This window comes from Rhinolophus hipposideros, assembly GCF_964194185.1.
Source record: "Rhinolophus hipposideros genome assembly, chromosome: 8".
In the NCBI taxonomy this organism is placed as follows: domain Eukaryota; kingdom Metazoa; phylum Chordata; class Mammalia; order Chiroptera; family Rhinolophidae; genus Rhinolophus; species Rhinolophus hipposideros.
This window is the reverse complement of record NC_138054.1, coordinates 31,536,011-31,554,349: the sequence shown is the minus strand read 5'-3', so window position 1 is coordinate 31,554,349 and position 18,339 is coordinate 31,536,011. Positions and strand designations below refer to the sequence as shown.

The following is an 18,339-nucleotide window of genomic DNA, read 5'->3' as shown; positions in this document are numbered from 1 at the left end:
ATCTCAGTCCAAACCTTTTTTCCAATTCACAAGTCAAAGTGCATTCCGCACCTCACTGCTGAATCCTCAGACTCAAATAGTCAAGAAAATAAAATGAGGAACTTACGCATCCAAATGAGACATATTACCTAAGCATGACCATATAGTCTCCAGGTTTGATATCCATAGCTTCCTGAAGCAAAACACTAAAAGACAACTGAAAAAGCGTGGCAGCCATAGACAAAAACATGGAATTTCATGATAGCATCAGAATATTTGACAAAGATTATATTTACAACTCAAAATGTACAATGGTCCTGCCCTCATCTATCAATGTCTTTTTAAATCATTATTAAAAAGTTAATTTATTCTTAAAATAAGCATTACATGCACATGGTCTAAAATTCAGAAAGATACAAAAGGGTATATAATTCTCATCTCTGTCCCTCTCTAGCCAATTTCCCTCCCTTAAGGTAACCACTGTTACCAGTTTATAATATAAGCATATATGTATTAAAATTTTATTTTTCACACAATAGAATATAACGATAATTCTGCATCTATCTTTATTCAGTTAATACTTCTAGCAATCATTCCATGTTAGTACATTTAGAGCTATTTCATTCTTTTTCCATTGTAAAAGTATACCGTAATTTATTTAGGCAGGCTACTATTGATGAATATTTAGCTTCATACTACTCTTACTGTTATAAACAATGTTGTACTGAATATCTCTGCATATATTTCATTTTCTAGATATATGGTTATATCTATCAAACACATTCCAAGGAGAATTACAGGGTGAATAGTAATTATCATGCCTTCCTGATCCAACTTCTTTCCCACTAATGACTGTAACTTTGTACTGGAGCCAGTGCTTATTTTAAACAATAAGGCAATATGGTAGAGAAGATAATCTGCAAACCCTCCCAATGGCATACAGCAGGAAATCCTGGAGAAATAGACAAACATACTGAAAACCACAGTGGAATGCTGAAGATACGCACGCTTTGGAGGCCTCTGCCAAACTTGATAACCAAGAGCTTTGTGTTTCAGCAGCTACTGTGTGACATGAGACAAGATCTTGGGCCCACATAAACTAGGGACCTCAAACTGAGATCACTGAATAAAATCAGTGAAAGGGTGAACCAGAAAAATCCTGCCCACTAGCAAAGGGAGACAATAAGGAAAGTTGTCAACCTCAGCTTGGGCTCTTGGGAGAGGAAGAGGCGGAGGGGTTAGGGGGAAAGGTTTCAACTGAGAATGCTTAACTGCAGCTCCCTCAAATGGGTTTGGAGTTCAGATTATTACTATTAGTATAGTCTTCAGACTAAGAAATTAAAGAGTTCTGGATTGGTGCCATAGAGTATTTGGCATAAGCAAATGCATACCACCTTCTACAGGAACTTGAGTTCACAATTACATTTTAGGAAAAAAACAAGGAAACAAGCCACCATAGTCAAGAGTCAACAGAACAGCAGGCAGCAGTGAATAGACTTCCAAAAACCTCACATACTGTAATTACTTACACAGATAATATCCTACATTAGTTAACAAAAGGGAGCTTAAAATATGAGAAAGGAATATAATTCTGTCTAAAAGACTAGATAGATTTGGAAAAGAAACAGAACTTCTGGAAATAATAAACATAACTGAAACAAACAACAGAAAACACTCAGTGAATGGGCTAAAGATAGGAATAAGTAGACACAGATGAGGAGAGAAAATAACTTGGGTGATATAACTGAGTAAATTACCTAGAATGTAGCAAAGACAAGGAAATAAGAGATTAAGATAATGCATTAGAATTTTCCAGATCTGTCATATTCAGAAAGCACAATAAATCCCAAGGAAGACAAATAAACAGAAATCACTTGAAGACACACATCACAGTGAAAATGTAGAACTCCAAAGACAAAATAAAGATCTTAAAAGCAATTGAAAGAGAGAGGGAAAAAGACTATATAAAACAGTGAGAAGACAGTGGAATAAACAAATGAAGGACTAAAATAAATGTCAACTTAAGATACTTCATATTCATCTCAACTATCATTCATAAGTAAAGATAAGCTATATGATTCCACATATATGAATGTTAAAACAGGCAAGATCTTCAGGGGAACAAAATGAGAACTGTTGTCTTTGGGGAGGACATGAGCTGATTAGGAAGAAGTTTTCTGGGGTGATGGTAATGCTGTATATAAGGGGGTGACAAAAAATATACGCACGAGGACACTTTGGTCAACGTTGCTCAAGCAGTAGTTCGCCATAATTCGAAGTGTGTGGACGCTAAATAATGGTAACCACTTTGAGCACCTCTTGTAATTGCAGAAGTCAAATGTGACTTGTATTCATCTTTTGTTATCGGTATATATTGAGTATTACAATTTTAATAGCTTTTTCCTTTCTTAAAATGTGTATACATTTTATTTGGCACTCTCTGTGTTAATAGGGACTGTGTTCTACAGGTATACACATTTGTCAAGACTCAACCAATGTACACTTACGATTTGTGCATTTCATTGCATACATTTTCTATTTTACGTCAATAGAAAAAGTGAGCTTCATCAATAGAAAAAGTGAGCTTCATTTTAGACAGTTGTTCAAACAACAGCATTTTTTTTCCCACTGAACATTATCATGGATGTCATTCCATGACAGTACTTCTACATCTAATTCTGTTTTGATTTAATGGCTGCATAAAATTCCACTGCATGAGAGTACTATCATTAATTTAAGTCAGACCCATACTGATGGATACTTGAGGTTTTTGTCAGTTTCTACACTATTAAAAACAATGCTGTAACAGAGATATGTGTATATCTGTGAAATGTACTGATACACTTGTGGGCTAAATTCCTTGAGTAGGCATATATAAGATTTTGAGAAATACTACCAAATTGCCTCCTAAAAATGACTACTAATTCATATTCTCAAGAACAGTAGAAGAGGAAAATGGCCTGGCTAGCCGATACCTTCATTATATATTATTAATATATGCTTACCAGCCATATATTGAGTATGTATATATCTTTCCATGATACATTTACACATATATCTTTCTATTACCATCTAGGATTATCCTTTGCCCCCTTTTCTTATTAAGTTGGTAGCCTCTTTTCTTACTAATGCATAAGCATTCTTTGTCATATATGTTAAAGATTTTTTTTGTCCAGTGAATCTTTTGACGTCATTATAGTCCTTTTTATTGCCATAAAATTTTTTAAAATATGTAATTTTTTGTTTGTTTTACTTTATGGCTTTGGATGGGATGCTTCCTCCCCTTCAAGATTATAAAACCACTCCAGTATTTTTTTATTTCATTTTGAGTTTAAGATTACGATATACCTGGAAGTTCCAGTAAAAGATACAGCTTTTTCCCACCAAATGGCAAAGCTGTCATAACACTCTTTATAGAATAAGTAATTATTTGTATTAACTGGAAATGCAATCTTGATCATATAATAGAGGACCAAATATCCTTGTGTCTATTGTCTACAGTCTAAGGTAACCATATATTTCTATGTCAACACCATAAAACTTTATTAGAATTTCATAAATTCTAATGAGTTCAGCCTCATTACCAGTTTTCAGATTTTCCCCATATTTGTGGTGCTTCTCCCATATTTATTCTTCAAAATGAACTTCAATCATTGTACCATAAAACCTTTCCTTCTCAAAAAAAAACATTACCAAATCAAAACCAACAACATCCCATTAGTATTTTGATTAGGATCACATCAGATTTAAAGATCATTCATTTAAGAAATAAATGTTATTTCCATAATACGGAATCTCCAAAAACAAGGTACTTTTTTCCACTTGTTCCAATCTTTTAAGTCATTCAGTAGACTAAGTTTTCTTCATACATGTCTTTCATATTTCTTTCAACAGGTTTTGATTAGCATTGGGTAAAAGTGAACATAGTTATATGCCCTACAAAGAGATGAGGTAAAGCAGTTACCTCTGAAAGAGTCACTATTTTAACCTAGTTTGGGATCTGCTCCAAAATAAGTAGGGGAACCTCCTATTGGACACATTTCCTTGTCAAGCTCCTCTTTTTAACAGAGAATGTCAGTCTTGCTTTGGCTCAACTTATTCTTAATTAAAAGCATTGCTTAACTTGTCTTCGTTCATTACAGCTATCCATTGTGATTTTCCTGCAAATTGACCTAAACTTCATTTAAATTCATCCTAAAATTCATTGCTATTAAATACTACATTTTTGACCTCACAAACTGATTAGTGTTACATCCCACTTTGACTGTAAAATGAAAATTACTGTTCCTATTCTTAGAAAAATTCACATCACATAATTTGTATACAACTTTAAGAGATTCAGAGCCATGCTGGCCAACAATTCCTGTCATAAAGAATGCTAGAGTTAGAATAAACCTATGCTTCTAAGGCACCTATTGTGTCTGCTTCTACTTTACGCGCTGAGAGTTCTACAGACGTAATTTAGGCACAATGACGCATTAGTCACATTTCATATGGGGGTATTTAACTTTTTTAAAACGCTTTTTATTTTGAAATTATTTCCAACTTTATAGAAAAGTTACAAAACACCACAAAGAATACTTCACTCAGATTGTTCAAAACTTACCATTTGAACATTTAATTTTAAACGAGTTCATTAATTTTAGTACAGAACCAAAATCTCATATCAACAATTCCCAAATCCCAAAACCTCTGAAATTAAAAAAATTTTTTTATAATTCTTTCTGCAGCAAAACCTGATTGAGGCAGTCATTATTTACCCATTAAAATGTGAACATTTGAAGGTTTCACTGTAGAAATAGTATTCTCTAACTATGCAATGCTGCTGCAGACCTACTAGGGGTGAATATAATATAGTAAATGTACTATATCCCCAAGGATTTCCGATAAGAAAATGCAGACCTTTAATTGTCATGGTATATTATTTACTTTAGGTATTACTTCGTTTAATCCTCTCAATATCCCAGTATGCTCGATCTTGCCCAAGTTTACCTAATGTGTACCAAGTGGCAGAGACAATATGCAAATTCAGGTTTTTCTAGGTCAAAGCCTTAACCAACCACTTCTTAAAGTTGAAGAAAAAGCATTGAAAACAAGTCTCTTAAAAATAGAAAAGAGAACAGTGGTGAAAATAATTCTTTGAAAAGATTTAGTCTTGACTCTTCCCCTCCTCCCGATAAATAACATCATCTAAAACCGTGATTATTTTCATATGAATGTCTGAGAAAACACAGGTATCCCAACAAAGGTACTTCTGTGTGTCTTTTTTCATGTTATTCCCCTAAAGACAGGACCTTATTTATTTATGTTGTTACTTATATACCACAATTTAGCAATGAAAATTTTCTGTAATCCTGATTCTGCCCTGCATTAAGTTCAGTAAGTATGTCTTCAGTATGTATCTACATCAGTGGTTCTAAAATAAGGGTGATTTTGCCTCTCCCCACCTACCTCCATCCCAGGGACCATCTGGCAATGACTGGAGACATTTTTTTTTGGTCACAACAGAGGGTGTGTGTGTGTGTTACTAACATCTAGTGGGTAGAGGCCAAGGACGCTGCTAAACATCCTAAAATGCACAAGACCACCTTCCACAACAAAGAATTCTCTGGTTCAAAATGTCAACAGTGCCAAGATAAGAAATCAAGACCTAAATCACTGATGAAAATGCTGAACAAGAATGAACAAAATACTGTCATTAACAAGATTTACTTCCAAGCTGACTAACCGGCAATATTCTTTAAGAATAGCTTTCAACTACCTGGGAACTCACGTTAATCCTTTATTATTCATCTAACATCTGAATACAGACATTAAATTCAGTTAGTAGCAAAATCATTTTTCATTTAAAAATATAATGGACCATGTAACAAGGAACAAATGGAAAAATTCAGTTACACAGATTTATTTTTTTCACTGCACTGATTCCCAGAATGGTTCTATGAATGACAGATCACCTTAACTTAGCAGATTGGATTAAAGTCAAAAGTTATACTTAAATTTTAAGTCATCACTCCGAAACATGTGGGCAAGTATTCCATATCTCAGTAGCAATTAAATAAAAGCAAATTAAAACAGAATATTTCAACATTTAAAATTAACATTTTTTTTTTTTAGAAAGAGACAACTCAGTGCTAGTGAGATGTTTAAAAAGGCATTCTCATATAGTACTAAAAATGGAATGGTTTAATCCTAACTTATTACTAGTCCTACTCTATAGATGAGGAAACTGAGGCACAAAGTAGTCAGGTGGCTTAGCTTAAGATCACATACCTAGGAAGAGGCTAATCAGAGATATTTGAAGCCAGGCAGCCCGGCTCCAGTTTGTGCTCTTAACCACTCCCTTTTTACTATCTCTATGTTATAGAGATTGTTTTTACAACTATGTGAAATATATCAAAAATGATTGGAAGACAAAATTAAAGGTTAGAGTTATGAAAATATTCAAATGTATATAACAGACCAAGATGAGATATAAAGACACACTTAAAAGAAATAAAAATTTAAGAGCTCAGCCTCTCTAATAATCAAATATCCAAAAAGTTTAATAATATTCAATTAAAGTGCACGTATAACTAAAATACTCATACTTAATTTGATGAAGGTATAAAGTGGTACTTTTTGGGGGAGGACAATTTGGATAATCTCTCAAAAGTTTAAATGCATGTAGTCTCTGACCCAGTAATTCTGCTTTCTCGTAACTAATCCTACAGAAAAGGTCATATAAGCACACAGAACGATTTGATCAAGGATGTCTATTACAGCATTATATGTTAAGTCACAGTTGGAGTATCCTTCTTAAAAATAATGAGGCAGATTTGCATTAACAAGGAAAGAGGTCCATAATATATTGTTAAAGGGGAAAAAATAAATAATGGCTAACTTGAGGAAAGTCATGTAACTTCTTATACTTCTAAATAAGTATTTACTATTATGTTTTACTTTATTAATTGAATAAAGAAGAAACCATGACCAGAAGGCAACATGAAATGTTATCAGTGGTCATCTCTACATAGTGAAATTACAGGTGCTATTTTCCTTTAAACTTTTTTTTTAACGATGAGGTGTATTATTTTTATAATTGCTACTATATACTGATTTCTTCCCACACTCCAGTTAGTGTTTAGGTGAATTAATACGCTAATAGTCACAACCATACATGGTACCTATCTTTATCAGCTCCATTTTACAGATGTGAAAGAAGCTAAGAAAGTGACTCTAAAGCCTACTGTGTATTATGTTGCTAATCTCTGCATGGCAAAATAGTAAAAATGTAAGAAAACCAATCCCAAATCATTGTAAATTCATGAGCAAAAGGCATAACACAAGACTATGATTAGCCCTTTCGGAGGTCTGACATTTTCCAAAATAACATAGTATAAACTGGGTTGTATAACTACAAAATATACTAAATGTAATATTCTTGAAAAAAGAAAAAAAAAACCTTCCTACATAGTATATTCATGTATCTAGGAACTTAAATTTTTACATTTGAGGCTATATACTTTTTAGTACTAAGATCTGATGACAATCATTCTAAATGGTTTCCTTCATAAAACAGGAATACATTTTATATTTGAGAAGGCACAAACCAGTTACCTTAAATGTCAACAAATTATGTCAATTTCCAAATGTCAGTTTCAAAATGCACAAAGGAATCATGTGATATTTGATAAATGGAAGGCATTAGCTTACTTTTGGAAGCCAACCAGGAAAAAGGAAAAGCACCTTTACAAATATTTATATTCTTGAAACGTAAAAAAATGGATAATATCATCTAATAATATCACATCTTTTGAAAAGGTGCAAGGTTTATTAGAATAATGGTAATTCTGATGGTTGTCTTTTTAATTTATGGAGCAGTAAAATTGGAAGGGAACCTTAGAGTCACCTAGTACAACCCCCACGTCATACAGATGAGGCTCAGAGAAAGGAAGTGATTTTCATAAGGTCTCACACATACTAAGAGACTGCAGAGGAAGGGACTCATTTAGTATACTTTGATCTAAATCCAGAATTTTGACTTTTGTAAGGTATTATCCAATAATTTAATGGGCTGCTTACAGTACTTTGGAAGCCTGTTCCCCTCTATACTAATGGGGAATTTGTGACTCAGCACTTTCAGAAAGCAGCAAACTAATCTCTATTGTAGTATCACAGAGTCACTACAGAGTAAAAGTCTCCTAAGTCTTGTTATTCCTCATCACTGGCTTTCACATGTAATCTTACTTGGAACCCAACTTAGAAAGGATTATAAAGAGCCGAGCCCACTCCAGTGAAAACTGTGCAGGGGTGTGGCTTTGACTCATCACTTTGTCCCTGAAGCCTCTGAAATACTCCCATGGTATCTTACGTCTCAGAGACAGACATTTACACACACTGCAAGCCCAAACTTTTATTAGAATCACGTGACATAGTATTGGCTTAAGTTTCTAAATGCTTCTTTTCAATTTGTGTAGTTACTTGTCATAGACCAATAGCAAACAGCTCACAGACCACATTTTGGGAAGCAATGCTCTATAGCAAACCAAACCTTAAAAGATGTTGCTGATCAAATCAGAACACCTGATATACTATGGAAGAAGTTAGAAAAACTTACTTCTTATCGAAAAATGTTGAATTTTCTTTCCTCTTGGTGAATCCATTTGGTAGAAGTTTTAAGTTAATTCCTTGCCTTCGGGCACGATTTTTCATAAAGTACATCTAACAACCAAAAAAAAAATTGACAAATTAATTTTAAAATGCCTTAAATTTCAAAAGTGAATAAAATAAGGTTCAAAATATAATAAAGATTTATCTAGTACTTACTCGTATGTTTTAAAAACTGCTAAGCAGCAATGTCATTTACTCCTCACAACAGTATGTAACAGGTACTATTATTACTCCACTTTAGCAATCAGAATTAGTGAGATGCCAACATTATACAACTATTTCTGAGAGGCAGAGCCTGTATTCAAACCCAGATCTGTGTACCTCCAGAGTGTATGCTTTTAAGCATATGTTCTATAAGCCAAAAGAAGGATTTCATGGGGATTTAAAAAAATGCAGGTCATTTGGCAATCAAAAGGATTACCTATTCAGTTCCTTCTCTTTTACTGATGGTTTTATACCATAGCTACACACACACACACACACACACACACACACACACACACACACTTTTATTACAAGACAGGTAGCTCACTTGGGAGGAATCACGGCACTAACCAGAAGGCCTAACATAAAGTAGCTACTATTGCAGGCTGTACAAAACGGGATATGAAAACGTCTGGCTCTGATCTGGGTTACTCCACTGTCTACCTGGGTTGGTTGAGCTGAACTAGTCAACTCCAGGGAGTAGTGAATGAAGTGGTATCATCAAAGAAGAAAGATGACTCAAAGAAATCGCCAAGTATAAATGCAAGGTTTTTGGTTAAGTGAATAGGGATCTAGAATTTGCAATGCAAAGAGTTGAGACAATCAAGTCATACGCTAAGAGAAAGAAAGGGCCAACTATCGCTGGCTAAGTATAAAAATGATTTAAGAAATTACATGTAATTTTAAAACTTAAGGGACTTTAGTTTCAGTAATGGCAGTGATTGTAAGGACTAACCTTCCCAATGAAAACATCTAAGAATGCCAGATGATGGGGGAAATACATATATGTAATAAAATATATTTTAAAATCACCTTAAAAGCATTGAAGAACTGACAGAAACAGGAAAATACAGGTCAATATTTAATGAAAAGTGAAAAACTCAGAGGAAAGTAAGCAAAACAATGAAGCCACTTTTGCTCATTCCGGCAACTACAGGCTTCCCCTTTCAATAGCCTCCTCAGCAAGAGGGTCAGAGTCAAGATCCAGTAATCTTCTAGGAACCCCTCCTCAAATGAAGCTGAGTCACAGAATAATACACCCTCAGCATAAAGGTAAACCAGAAATAAACTCTATCCCAAAGCATGCTAGGACATTTGTATTGGTCTAATGGGAACAGGAGGCAAAAAAAGAAGAAAAATCCATTAGAAGTTGTGGTCACGGGCCAGCCCTCGCTCAGATTTGAAATGATTTGCCTTGCTTGTCTAATTGAGGGAATCTTAAACTTTCAAATTAGTTTCAGATAGGTCCGGATTTGCAATGTTCCCAGGTACCTGGTAGAATAAAAGGACTGTCCTGTCTTCAAAAAATTGTCACAAAGACATAATATTTTAAGAAGGAAAGAAAAAAGCAGTACTCAATAAAAAACAAACAAGAAAACAAGGCTCAGTGAGCAGGAACCCAAAGACACACACAGCAGTAGCTGGGAGTTCCCCATTATTCAAAAACTTAAAAGAATCATACACAGATTATAGAACAGCTCTGCAAAATTCAAAGGAATAAAAAAAAGCTTGAAAATATCTGCAGTGAAAAGAAACTATAAAAAGTAACTGTATATTTTTAAAAGAACTGAAAAAACAAAACTAGAAAATTTCTAGAATGCAATACAGAAATAAGAAAGATGAAAAAAAAATCAGAAGACATGTTAAAAGACAGGTAAGATGCAAGGAAAAAACCTAAGCTACATTTAATGGTAGTTTCTGAAGAGAGAAAGAATAAGGCAGAGGTAACATTTTAATAGAAAAGGGCCGATAATTTCCCAGAACTGATGAAAAATACTCCACAGTTTCAAGAAACCTAACAATTCTCAAGTAAGATAGATAAAAATAAATTTGCATTTTTACATTACAGTAAAAATGCAGCCTACCAAAGATAAAAGAATGCAGCCAGAGAAAAAAGATTTTAAAGGCAGTTAAAAATGACAGATGACTTTACAGCAATAACAATGGAAGCTATAGACAATGGAAAAATAATTTTGAACTCAGAATTCTACAAAAAAATAATTTAGAGGGAAGATGAAATAAACAAAAATTCAAACAAAAACCAATACAGTAATCTAAGAGTTGGCAACCAGCAAACCCTCTCTAACAGATATTCTAATGGATGTACTTGAGGCAGAAACTGATCTCTCAGATGGAAAATCTAAGATGATGACTGAAGGAATAAAGAGCAACAAAAATGGGAAATGCGGAGATAAACCAAAATAAAGATTGATTGAATAAGACAGTAATTATTGTACGAACATTTTTAAAAAGACAATTTAAACACCTGAAAACAAAAGAAAAGTTAATAGAGGGTTAAATGGAATTTAAGTTCTAAAGTAACTGCTAGCAAATTAGAGCCAAACTCTACTTGTTGCTTATTTTTATAAAGTTTTTTTTGTTTTTTTTAAATACAGTCCCACCCATTTGTTTATGAATTGTTTATAGCTGCTTTCCTGCTACAATGGCAGAGTTGAGTAGCTGTGACAGAGACGATATGGTTTGGAAAAAATATTTACTATCTGATCCTTTACAGAAAATGTTTGCCAACTCCTGTTCTAAAGTCTTGGCATTGTCTAGATACAGGGTTAAGTTACTGATTAACTTTAGGTACTGGTAAATTAAGTATGCATGCTGCAATGTCTTAACCAAGGAAAGGATAGAAAAAGGGTGTACAGCTTCGAAACCAATAAAGAGTAAAATTCAAATAATTAAAAAAAAAAAGAGTCCAAAAGAGAAGAAAAAAAACAAAAAAAAATAACAAAACAAAGGGGACAAATAGCACAAATAAAATGACACAATTAAAATTTTATCAAAATATAAATGCACTTATTGATTCAGTTAAATGTTATAGTTGGCAGACTTGAGAAAAACTGGAACCCAATTATATGGTACTTAGAAAAGACATAACCAGAATATAAGGATACAGAAAGTCCTACAGTAAAAGTAAGGAAAAAAAAGTACAGTACACAATACCAAGCAAAGGACTGATATAATTTTATTAATATTAGACAAAGTACACAAAAAACTAGACAAAAAGGGTCACTTCATAATGCCCCAAAGTTAAATACATCAAGAAGATATATTTCCTGATGTATGCATCTAATAATTTAGCCTTAGAATTACATAAAACAAAACTAACTGAACCCTAAGGGGAAACATACAAATCCTTTTGATTTTTATCGATTGGGAAATGTTAACCTGCTTCTCTCTGTAACTGCTTAAAAAAAATCAGTATCATTAAATAATTTGAACATAATTAATAAACCTGATCTAAAAGGAATACATAGAATACTATATTCAGCAACTGCAGAATACTTTTTATTTTCCAGCAAACAGAACATTCAAAACATGACCATATGCTGAGCCATAAACACCAGTCTTAATGGATTTTAAAGGAATGAACTCAGAAAGAATATGTTCTCTGACTACAATATAATTAGACTAAAAATAAAAAAGGATGAACAAAAGTCTAGAGGACATATTAACAAAATAGAAAAGAAATACATAATTAGCAACTGATCATGGGAAAAAAGAAACAGAAATAACCAGTATCACAAATGAAATGACTACCACTCCTACAGACATGTAAAGGAAAATGTTTTGAAGAACTTTATGCCAATAAATTTGAAAGTTTAGGTCAAATGGACAAATTCTTAGAAAATGTAATCTACTAACAATGACTCAAGAAGACACAGAAAACCTGACCAGTCCCATAATGATAAAGAACATACCTCATTGGCTCAAACTCTTAAGCCCATATTGGTTCATTAATACATTTTACCAAACTTTAAAGGAAGAAAAATCCCAATATACATTTCAATACTTCAATGAATCCAATGACATTTGGGAAACATTCCCAAATAATTTTGTGAAACTATAGTTATATTGATACGGAAACCTCAGATACCAAAAAAAGGAAAATTAGAGGTCAATCTCACTCATGAACAAAAATACAAAATGATTGAATGGATAATGATTACACACACATATAAGACAACTGAATTCTTCAAAGTATAAAAAGCACGCTTTGTTATGATAATAATATACCATGTAAGTTTAGTTTAAAATAGAAAATCAATTAAGATTATTCATATTATTTTTATAGATTGAAAAATGATTGAAAAATGAAATAAATCAAATACAAAAAAAGCATTTTGATAAAATACAACCATTCATAATAAAAATCTGTAAGTAAAGTAGAAGAGAACTTTAATCTAGATAACAAATTATATCCACAAAAAATTTAACAGCAAACATCATCGTGAAATCTTTTCCCTCTAGGATGAGGATTTACATAATAAAGATATACAGAAGAGTTCACATAGCAGGCTAGAGGCTGTTATCCTTAGAAAATTCTGCTTACAGGGATGGCCCTTAACTGGTGTCTGGGAATTTGAATGACTGGTAAAGGGTTCCCTACACTGACATAAAACTTTTTCTAAAATGATAAGAGTGGTTCACTGTGCCTAAATTGTACAATGTGGTTTTATCTCGTGTCCTTCTGGGAGTCTGGGATTTGGCACATGCTAGGCAGAGAGTGCTTCTGCAACCAGCCCCCAGTAAAAACCTTGGGCAGAGCTGCTAATGGCCTTCCCTGGTAGACAGTACTTCACACGTGTTATCACAACTCATTGCCAGAGGAATTAACTGTGTACTGTGTGACTCCAATGGGAGAGGACTCTTGGAAGCCTTCAGCTGAATTCCTCCAGACTTTAACCTGTATGCTTTTTCCTTTTGCTAATTTTACTCTGTACCCTTTCAAATAAATTATAGCCATGAGTACAACTGCACGTTGAGTTCTGTGAATCCTTCTAGCAAAATCATCAATTATTGTTTTTTTTAACTAAAACTTTAACTTAACAATAAAACTAACAAAGCAAAATCATCAAACCTAGGGGTGGACCTGGGACTTACAACTTAAATATCTACTATTATCACTAGCATTTGACATTGAATTGGAAGACCTAGCTATTCCAATAAGGCAGACAGAGATAGAGAGAGAGAGAGAGAGAGAGAGAGAGAGAGAGAAAGAGAGAGAGAGAGAGAGAGAGAGAGAGAGAGAGAGAGAGAGAGAGAGAGAGAGAGATTGATTAAAAGAACAAGGATAGAAACAAATTGTGAATAACCATTTATAGAGAAAATCTAAAGAGTCTATATAGATAAGGTACTGGGATAGATTTGAATATGGTTGCTCACTGTAAAATAAACAACAACAAAATCTCATTCCTAAATACCATCAAAGAGATAATAAAAAATTAAAAGAAATTGCTTTTAAAAATAGCATGAAAAAATAAAGTACCTAGGAATAAATCTAACAAAAAATGTGCAAGGCCTCCACTGAGAAAATTATAGAGAGAGATTAAAGAAGACCCAAATAAATGCAGAGATACAACACAGTCAAGGGTTTAAAGATTCAATGCTATAAAGAAGTCCAATTACCCAAATTATTCTAAACAATAAATGCAACCCCAATCAAAACTCCCAAGTGAGAAGCGGGGAACTGTAGAATCAACAGTCTGATTCTTCCTATTTGTATAGAATTACAAAGAGACGTGCCCATACTCTATCTAGGAAATAGAATATAGACATACTCTAGAAAAGGAACAAAGCGGGAGGATTTACTCTGATAGCAAGTTTTAGTTAAAAAAAAACAATAATTGAGAGTGCAGTATTGGTGTGGATAGACAAGTAGGCCATCAGAATGAACAGACAGTCCAGAAACTGACCCAAGCACATATGGATGCTTCACATGTGACATAGGTGGCCCTGCAGAGCAATAGTGAAAGGACGAACTTTTCAGTAAATGGTGCCAGGAAAAGTGGATTATCCATGTGGAAAATTAAATGGGACCTCCACTTCACATGATACATAAAAATCAATTCCAGGTAGTTTACAGATATAAATGTGAGATGCAACACTAAAAACCTTTTAGAAAATAAGTATGGGAGAACAGCTTTATAATGTCAAGGTAGGGAAAATTTTCTTTATAAATACATACAACTACTAACTAGGTACAGGAAACAAATGATAAATTTGCTGACATTAAAATTAAGGTCATCTGTTCACCAAAAGACACTACATAGAGTGAAAAAACAAGCCATGGAATGGAAGAAGGCATTTACAACACAAAAAAACTATTATTAAAACTGGCATCCAAGAAAGACAAAGAATTCCTACAAATCAGTAAGGAAAAAAAGTTGACCAATGAAAAGATGAGCAAAAGACTTAAACAGGCATTCCACAAAACTGAAAACTCAAATGGCCAGTAAAATATCTGAAAGGTGCTCCATCTCATTAGGAATTGGAGAACTGCAAATTAAAAACCACAATAAAAAGACAGAGTCATCAAATTGACAAAAATTTTAAAACTCTGACCAAATCAAATATTGGACAGGATGTGACAATAGGTTCATTTATACACTATTGGGAGCTGGTATAACCACTTTGGAAAATATTTTGGTAATCTAGTTAAACTGAAGATACACACACCCCACAATAAAGCAATTCCACTCCCAGGTATAAACCCTAGAAAAACGTGAGTACATGCAAACCACAATCCATAAAAAAATTGTTCATAGTAGAATTGTTTCTAAAGATTTTTGTTATTACAGAAAAGTCCATGAAGGACAGAATGGATAAATTGTCATATGGTCCTAAACTAGAATGGATAAATTGTGGTATGGTCCTAAACTAGAAAGCTATTCAGAAATAAGAATGGATCAGGGAAGGGCCCAAAAGGGTTGTAGGCAACTTCTGAGAAACTGGTAAATGTTCTAATTTTTAGACCTGGGAGGCAGTTACATGGATGTTCACTTTATAAGTATTCATTAAACGGTGCATTTCTTTCATACTTTTTTAATGTGTATGCCATGCTTCACAAAAAGAACAAAATTAAAAAGTAACTTTTCTTTTAAGTAGAATTTTAATATGTCTAATTAAGCTTGAAGAAAAAAAGAGTTGATGCATGATAATCTTTCAAATATATGTAATGTCATGTCTGTCCCAGTAACTCTAAGAAAATGAGGTATTTAAAAGGTATTAAAATTCTGCAACTTCAATACTAAAATTGTATCTGAAAAATGAACATAATCCATGACATGATTTAATTATCATATTAAAGAATTTCTGGAACAATAGCAGCTGCAAAATATTTCAAATATATAAGCTTTAATTCTGAACAGTGCTCAAAGAATGAAAAAAGAATGAAAGAGTATGAAAATTAATTGTAGTGAAACACCAAGTCCTGTTGGCTCTTCCTTCAAAACCAGAATTGAATTTCTTTCCAATAATTCTAAGAGCATCATCAAAGCCACCATCATCTCTCACCTAAACCACAGCAATAATGTTGTAACTGGTTTCCTCACGTCCCATCTTTCACTCTTGCCAGCTAAAGTCCATTTTCTACACAGCAGCAAGAGTGATCGTTCAAAAAGAAAACACTCTCAAAACCCTCCCATGGTTTCCATTTTCACTTAGATTAGAACCCTCACCAGTTTCTCTGAACTCATGTTCAACATTCTCCTCACTCAGCTATGCTTCAGTCACCTCACTCCTTTTTTAATTCCTCAAACACACCAACCTCATTCCTGACTCAGTCTTTATTTTTGCTTTTGTCTTTACCTGGTAAGTCTTCCGCCAAATGTTCACATGACTGCTTCTTTTTCATCATTCAGATCGCTGCTTAAATGTCACCTCTCAGAGGAACTTCTCCTGACCACTGTATCAAAAATGGTACCCTCACAACTTCCACCCAACAAACACCATTCTCATTTTCTTTAACCTCCTGTGCTTTCTTTATTTTTCACATGCATTTAACTATATCTGAAATTATATTTGTTCTTCTACTTATCTCCTGTCTCTACCCCTACAAACTCCATGAGGGGAAGGACTTTGTTTTGGTCACTGCTGTATCCCTAGTAACTGGAATAGTCTGAAACCATGGTAGCCACTTAATACATTTATTTGTTGAGTGAAAAAAAATGAATCTAATCAGAAGGAATTCTAATAGGTAAGGGATAGAAGAAATACTTACATGTTTATTGCTTAATGGTCTTTTCAGTAAAGCATCTCTGGAAATATGGTCTGCTGTTCTTGCCACATCTTCCAAAAATCGATAATCTGCAAATTTCAAAATAGAAAAATAAATAAATGATATGTGTCAATTTCTAGAAAACATCAATCTGCTATGCATAAGATGGCTTACCACTTAAGAGATTCATTTCAGTAAACTGTTGTACTGAAACATATGCAGTTTTATCTCGAACTCCATTACATGTCAGTTCTGCTTTGTGTTTCTTTACACAGGGCAAACTAAAGAGACAAAGAGGAAGTACTTTTATACTTTGAGGTAACAAAAGTACAGATAGAGGTAATAAGGTAGGAAATTACATATATACCTGCAAGAATATCGCATACAACGTGGACATCTGTATTTTGCTTCTTCTGTACCACAAGTTTCACACCTATAAAAGCCCATATGAAATTTAATTATCAAATATTAATTCCTCCTTATTTGTTTATAAACTTAATCTGACTCAATCATCACAATCAATTTACAGAGGCAGTCATAGTGAATAAAGTGTATGCATGTAACTGATAAAATACTTAATAGCTGGAAACTGTCTCCAAATGACAATTGCATTTATAATATTGTTAATGATATGTAATTTAAAAAATGTATTAAATTTTAAAAAAATCATCTCACTTGGACTTCTCTTTCTACTATAATCAGGGAATGAGAATTTCAATGATATTTTAACTTGTAATTCCTGGCAATCTGTTAAAGGTTGTGTGAGTGCGTGCATATACCCAGAAGTCCAATCCATGAGCTAGCTATGTTTAGCTATCTTAAAAGCACACAGACCAGTAGAAGAATGTAAGACCCAATCGAATTTAGATAGTAGAAGTTCATCTTTTTTCCTCTACCCCACCCCCAACCTAGAATGGGCATCAAAATAATCTTGAAATGCTATTGCGCATCATCTGTCAACTGCTCTAGGATCTTGGGATACTGACAACCAAACTACAGCTACTTCTATTTTGCCTATTGTGTTCTAGATAGTAATAGTCCCAAGAATCTGACCACACTTTTATTTCCTATGAGGCCACACGATAACACACTATTTGAAAATTAAATCAAAAGTAGCAAATATTCATAGTGCCCATACAGAAACTAGACAATTGGGTGAGTTCAAGAGCATTTTGCCTAATTTTCACTCAATCCACTCTGTCATTGTTGGTTTTGTTAGATTTTTTTTCTCATGTTTATCCTCTCTCAGATACTGAATCAAGAGCATAGTAGTTCGTCAAGCCAGAATCTGGTCCACAGGTTTTCTGGTTCGCACAACTTTCACCTCCTAATTTGCTCACCGGACACTAGCAACCTCATATTTTCACCGAATTTGTTGCCACCTGACAAATCCCTCCCTTCCCAATTCCCCACTTTCACCACTCAGGCTCTAGAAGCCCCAAATTTGTGCTTATTTTCCAGTATTCCACACCGTGCTGGTGGTGTAGTTTCCT

At 33.7% G+C, this 18,339-nt stretch overlaps 1 protein-coding gene across 1 annotated transcript in view; it reads right to left on the bottom strand.

Annotated features, from left to right (window-relative positions):
- ZNHIT6 (zinc finger HIT-type containing 6) overlaps nt 1–18,339 on the bottom strand; it is a 61,025-nt gene that overhangs the window by 41,705 nt on the left and 981 nt on the right. The window contains exons 2-5 of the mRNA XM_081055040.1: nt 17,214–17,279; nt 17,021–17,127; nt 16,850–16,935; nt 8,579–8,682 (exon numbers count right to left, since the gene is read on the bottom strand). Coding sequence (XP_080911166.1) covers nt 8,579–8,682; nt 16,850–16,935; nt 17,021–17,127; nt 17,214–17,279 — 363 coding nt within the window. The remainder of the gene's footprint in view (nt 1–8,578; nt 8,683–16,849; nt 16,936–17,020; nt 17,128–17,213; nt 17,280–18,339) is intronic.